The sequence below is a fragment of the Theobroma cacao genome, chromosome 5 (assembly GCF_000208745.1).
Source record: "Theobroma cacao cultivar B97-61/B2 chromosome 5, Criollo_cocoa_genome_V2, whole genome shotgun sequence".
In the NCBI taxonomy this organism is placed as follows: domain Eukaryota; kingdom Viridiplantae; phylum Streptophyta; class Magnoliopsida; order Malvales; family Malvaceae; genus Theobroma; species Theobroma cacao.
Window position 1 is genome coordinate 33,368,047 of NC_030854.1, and position 6,217 is coordinate 33,374,263.

At 37.4% G+C, this 6,217-nt stretch overlaps 2 protein-coding genes across 3 annotated transcripts; one reads left to right on the forward strand and one right to left on the reverse strand.

The window, feature by feature from the left end:
• LOC18599678 (BTB/POZ domain-containing protein At5g17580) lies at positions 1,090 to 3,695 on the forward strand. 2 transcript variants are annotated; one of them, XM_018120866.1, is made up of 4 exons: positions 1,090 to 1,132; positions 1,332 to 1,395; positions 1,506 to 1,575; positions 1,671 to 3,695. In XM_018120866.1, exons 2-4 carry the CDS (start codon positions 1,361 to 1,363, stop codon positions 3,273 to 3,275), a joined length of 1,710 nt encoding a protein of 569 aa, XP_017976355.1. In that variant the 5' UTR covers positions 1,090 to 1,132; positions 1,332 to 1,360; the 3' UTR covers positions 3,276 to 3,695. The 2 variants fall into 2 exon arrangements, with proteins under 2 accessions (XP_017976355.1, XP_017976354.1); XM_018120865.1 differs by having other exon boundaries at positions 1,097 to 1,132; positions 1,233 to 1,395.
• On the reverse strand, positions 4,473 to 5,626 carry LOC18599679. The gene has a single exon (XM_018121265.1). It carries the CDS (start codon positions 5,402 to 5,404, stop codon positions 4,826 to 4,828), a length of 579 nt encoding a protein of 192 aa, XP_017976754.1. The 5' UTR covers positions 5,405 to 5,626; the 3' UTR covers positions 4,473 to 4,825.

Consider the following 6,217-nt stretch of genomic DNA (forward strand, 5'->3'; position numbering starts at 1 on the left):
TCTCTTTGCTTCTTTGCTCTTAAACCATGGAGGCAATGCATGGACTGAACGCATAACATAGTGTTCTGCGTGTCTTTACCCTCCGCATTAGATTTTTTCAACAATAAAAGATGTGCACATTGGGAAAAAAAACTTCTACAAGAGAAAAAGTTTATAAGAGATGGACTAAAGTGGGTTAAAGTGAACATTGGATCATGGTTACGTTTTTCAAATCTTAATTGATTTACCAAAATAAGTTAATTTCGTCATCACAAAATTTAATAAATTATTGAAATTCATTGTATTTATCACCTGTAACTCTTACATATTTTAATGAAGATGAAAAATGATATGGACACATCTAAAAATAATGAATAATATTTTAACTTTTGGATAACTTGGAATGACTCGAGCTATGAGTCACAGGTTTTGCGCTCATTGGGTTTGAGCTCGATGGAGCATTGAAATTGTTTGGGATTCAAGCTGTTTCTCAAAAATTTTGGTTTTAGACCACCTGGAGTTATTGGGTTCTTTCATGCTTTAAATGGGGTTTCAAGAACTTACAACCCAATTAAAATAGTCCATTGAATCTATCTAGCAAAGAAAAAGAAAGATGAAAGAATAATTCCAAGGTAATAAATGAGAGAGGCTGCATGCTAGAGGATTTTCTTATCTAAATCTGATTCCTAAAATATTTAAATAACAGAAACCCCACAATATAAGGAACTATCTGTTTTTTTTCGAACGTTGTATTACTCTTTTTTAAGTCTTTCCTACATATGAATTCAGCAATGAACTGAGTGCGTTTTGGTCCTCTCTCACTCTCTTCTTCAAGGTAAGACTTGTTCTGTTTCTTGCGAATATGTGACTTGCAGCATTAGAATCTTTTTCTTAGAGAGCAAGATAATTGATTTTGAATGCTAGAATTTTCATAGCCATGGTTATTTTCTGTTTACATAAGCGTATGTAACTATCTTACATAGAGGATCAGGAAGTTTTGCTACTTTGTGTTCCTGTCTGGGCATATTTTTTGTTCAGAATCAGACTCCATCAAACAATTTTTTAAAAGAGTTTTACCATCTAATGATTTTGTTCTTTCTATGACCAGGGGAAGATTTTGCATTTTGTTCTGTTATTGCAATCAGTAAAACAGGTGAATGCATAGTTGCTGTTTTTATGAATATTATCCTAGATCTATGTTAGCATGAATTGGCCTAACATGATCAAAATGGTCAATGAACCTGGTTTGGCAGGGTTAGAAATAGATCATTTCAGTTTAATCACAAAGGGCAACCATCAAGAGGACTCCTGCATTTGCCACTCCTTGGCCTACAACTGACTGTTTTTTCTAGTTTTCTCAGAAAAGCTGAAACTGTAGGAAATGACTGAAAGGCGACACAAAGATACATCATCCTGGTAATCAATCCACGCTCTTGTCATCTCTACTTCCTTCTATACTTTGGTCCTGATTTTCTGTCTGATTTAAATTTATTGTTTTCTGAATTCTGAGTTCTTTCTGATCTCAGGATGTCCAAGCCTGCACCCTCAACAGAATTAGAGGCTCATCTAGGGAGTGTGCCTTTTACTTTAGACAAAGTGAGAAACATTCCAAAAATCTCTTCATTTCATTCGTAATTTCTCTGTTATTATTGCAGTTTTTTCTTATAGAGTATCTGTTCATTATCATCTAGGAACTTCTGGCCTCAAAATCAGCTAAAGTAGCTGCCTTACTTAAGGAGAATTCCCATGAAAGTCTCTCTTACTTACTCCGGGACATTCCAGCTGATGCAGAGACTTTTGAACTTGTTGCAAGATTCTGCCATGGATATGAAGTACACATGTCCACTGAAAATATTGTACCACTCATTTGCCTGTCTTTCTACTTAGGGATGGATGAAAATCACAGCAGTAACAATCTATTAAGCAAAGCTGTTACCTTCTTTGAACAAAGAGTCCTTCCTAGTTGGAATGAAGTCATCAAGGCTTTGCACGTGTCTGAAAAATTCCTTCAACAAACAATGCAGCTGGGTTTATTTGATGCCTGCTTACAGACTATTATTGCAAAGGCATCAGACAATCCCCGACTTCTTGGGGAACCGATAAAGCTTTCAACAAACTATAATGATACTGAAGATGGTGATGACAGTTATAGGCCAAATGCAAGGAGAAGGCTCTTTGTTCTTGACTGGCAAGAGGGTTTGACAACATTGCCACTCCAACTATATGAGCCTATCATTTATGCAATGAATCAGCATGAAATCCCACCAGAGTACATTTCTGCATCTATTTATCAATATGCAAAGAAGTGGATCTTTTCCTGTGACATTGGAGTGGAGACTACGTCAATTTACAAGAGGAAATCTCAAAGAAACGTCATTGAAACGTTGGAGAGACTTTTGCCTCATGGAAGAGAACTCCTTCCTTGCACATTGTTGTTTGAAATGCTCCGCGGTGCAATTGACTTGGAAGCTAGCTCTGCTTGTAGAAATGGTCTTGAGATTAGGATTGGAAAGCAACTGGACCAGGCAAAAGTGAAGGACCTATTAATCCCTTCTCAAGGCTATACCAAGGAGGTGCAATATGATATTGAGTATATAAGGAGGATTTTGAAAATTTTCTATGGAAATTACAAGAGCTCTGATGTTTCTGGGTTAATCATTGTGGCAGAACTTGTGGAAGAATTCTTGGCAGAAATAGCAGGTGACACAGATTTAATGATAGACACTTTCATTTCACTTGCAGAGATGTCCATGGCAGCAGCATTAGGAATACAGAGAAACTCTGATGGAATATACCGGGCTATTGACATATACTTGGACAAGCATACTTACCTTACAGAGAAGGAGAAGGAACATGTTTGCAGGGTGTTGGATTTTCGAAAATTGTCTCCTGAAGCTTGTGAACATGCAGCCAAAAATGAACGACTGCCTGTGAGAGTAGTAGTGCAGGTGCTTTTTATGGCACAGTTGCAGCTGCGAGACACATTAACAAAGGAGGTGCGGGGTTATGATGACAAATTGGGAAAAGAAGAAGAGGAGGAAGAAGCAAACATGGGTTGCAGGGAGGATAAAGTGAGAATGGAAATGGAAAAAATGAGCATCAAGGTGAAGGAGCTAGAGAAGGAGTGCAATGTTATGAAGAAAGAAATCACAAGCAGCAACAGCAGGCAAAAAGTGAAAAAGGGAAAGGTGAACATGTGGAAAGAAATGAAGAGGAAGTTTGGATGCATGAGTAGCATGAATGACTTTCATTGCCAGGTCAAGAAGAAGAAGGTGCATCCAAAATTGGGCATATGATCTTCTGATATATTTTCAGTTCCTTCGTATTCATATTTCCTGCTCAATTTTCCAAGGTTTACCGGCTAATATTCAGATTGTTTTACTGGAGGCCTTGAAGTAATACAGCACCTAAGTAGTAGTCTGACAACTATTTCCTTCAATAATTACCAAGTTTACTGCTTCAGTTCGAGTAAGTCAGCTGGGAAACATAATTTTTATAGCAGTAGGTCAACATAAAGCCTGAACGTTAGTCACAAGGCCAAAACCACTCCTGAACATCAAATGGCCAGAACATGAAGTTGATTGATTCTGTGTCTACTGCCTTGTTAAAGCAAGTTTAGAACTCGTATTTAACATTTCTTTGCGATTTCAGTTAACATGAAAGGGTTTCATTTTATATCGAAGACTGTAACTATTAATCCTTATGTTGCATCCTTCTTTTCCTCTGTGCAGCTAACTTTTTAATCCCATCTTTATTGCAATTTGTTTAATTTTTTAATAGTCAGCTATGTAATGACAGGAACTTTTGCCTGTATACCTGTCAGAGTTGAGAAATCATTATAAACAAGCAATCTAAGCAGAGGAAGCTAGGTGTTATAAAGAGGGAAAGAAATGAGAACAGCGAACAACTTAGTTTTTGGTAAAATTCGATTATCAGACTTATGTTGATGTCTTGATTACTTGTTTTCCAAGTTCCAGCTTATGGGATACAATGTAATGCTTCCATTAGATCAATTCTCTTCGCTGCATGTGATTTGCTTTGCATTCTAGACTGTATCTTGAGTACTATACAATGAACAGGGGGGAAAGGAGGAATATTAGTAAGGAAAGCTGACAAGAATCAGGTAGAGATTAATATTAGTACCTATAATTTTAAAATGCTTCATTGCGCATTTTCATCTGCATAAATTTTGTAGCTTAATTAAAGTCAATGTACATAGGTTTTCATATCTTCTGGAGGTCTACCAACTTTTCTATATAGATTTACTACTTCCTTGTTGAATAACCTTTACTAAAACCTGGAATTGCAGAAGGTTTTCTTTGTAGAAAAAGCTCAGAAATGATTTAAGGCAAAGAACAAGTGCAACTGGTAAACAAATATCATTGAATCTTCAGAGTACATCTACGGATGAAGGAAAATGTCATGTCAACCAGAATGAAGAACTAATTTCATTAAATTTGATACCTATAGAATCTACAGAAAAATAAGCATGATCAAGAAAAAATGTTTTTGCAGAATAAATCTCTCATCTTTGGAATTCTGATTCCCATAATATCACATCATAACATCTAGCAAAAAGTCTTCTCATGGAAGGATGGGTGCAAACTTTGTGTGAAAAGTAGGTATCTCTCCCAACTTCTCAGCCCCAATATCATGTTTCCATTATGCATGGCCATATGGTTTTCAACAAGTAGTACATATTAGCCCTCTCCCCTCCAGTATCTAAGGTCATTTCTCTATGAAACTTGCCTCTCACAGGTAAAGTGGAAGATCATGATGGAATTAGGGGTCTTAATACATGAACCCTAAGGTTATAAATATACTGAAACAGAAAAAAATAATAACCTTAGGATGAAACTGTTACGATTAGTGGTGCCTCCCCTTTCCTAGATGCAGCTGACACATAATCTTTATCCGATGCAGTGTTATCCTGAGAATGTTCTTTACCTTCCTGTTCTGTTTCAGAATACCCTTTTGCACCTTCATGCGGATTTTCATCACCATTGTCATTCTGATCGTTCTTGGCACCTCCCATCACAACAACCTCCCCGAAATGAACATGACGATGATCACCATTTGGCGATTTCAAAGGCGAATTTTCATATTCCGATGAACGCATTGATCTGGCTGCAGGTCCTGGAGATGCATAAGTCTGTGTTTTTGCTGAGCTGATATGTGCCCTGTTAACATTTCCTCCACCGTTTTGACAACAGCTATATGCACAACACCTGTATGCGTAAGCACCAATCCAAAAGATCCAGGGAATGCCCACGAGAATGATCCCTGCAACTGGATACCAGGGTGCAGATTCCTCGTCAGGCCGGAGCATGTAAAGGCATAGGAATACGCCGCCTGCAACAATGCAGGCAAAGAAAAGGGTTGAGACAATATAGATTCTGACATCTCCTTGTTTCCTTCCTTCCATTGAATATTGTAGAGATGGTGATGATGTTTGTACTAGATTTTATGGTGGATGAGATTATTATTTCTGATTCTTTCTTATTTGTTCATATGATTTGTTGGAGCTTAGAGCCGAAGAATGTGGAATTCTGGGGATCCCATGAAGATGGAAAGGTTGAAAGCAAATTGAAAGAAACAAAGCGTTGAAAGCGGAGTTGTTTGTTTTTGTCAGTCTTTTTGACTGTGTGAGAGGGCAATCAACTTAGTCGAAAAAACAACCCAAACAAACAAATTAAGAGGGGGAAGCAATGCATTACATTTATAGACTGTATAGAGATTAATTTAGAATAAATATATATATTTATTAAACAATAAAATTCTGACAAGAGGAAGTTGCACTACCTCAATTGGTCCTCTATTTGTAAGTTCGAGAGCTAAGGGGGATTGGGGATAATGGACCTCGAGCTTAAAAATCATGCTCTATTAAACAAGTGTCTATGGAGGTATGCAAATGAGCCTGACAGTCTATGGCGCAAGGTTATCTGGGCAAAAAATAGACTTGATCCAGGCAGTATGTTACCTTCTAGCAAACCCCACAGACCCTCCCTTTTTTGGAATCAAATTTCTAAATCCCTCCAACCCTCCAATAGGTACCATGACTTAGTTACTATGAACTTTGGTTATCTACTTGATAGATGAGATACAATCTCCTCTTGGAATGATCTTTGGTTTGGTGATGCTACTCTCTCATCGTTATTCCCACGCATTTATACTCTAGCAACAGATAAAAAGGCCACCATTATCAAACTAGGAAAATGGGTTGATCAGGGATATTATC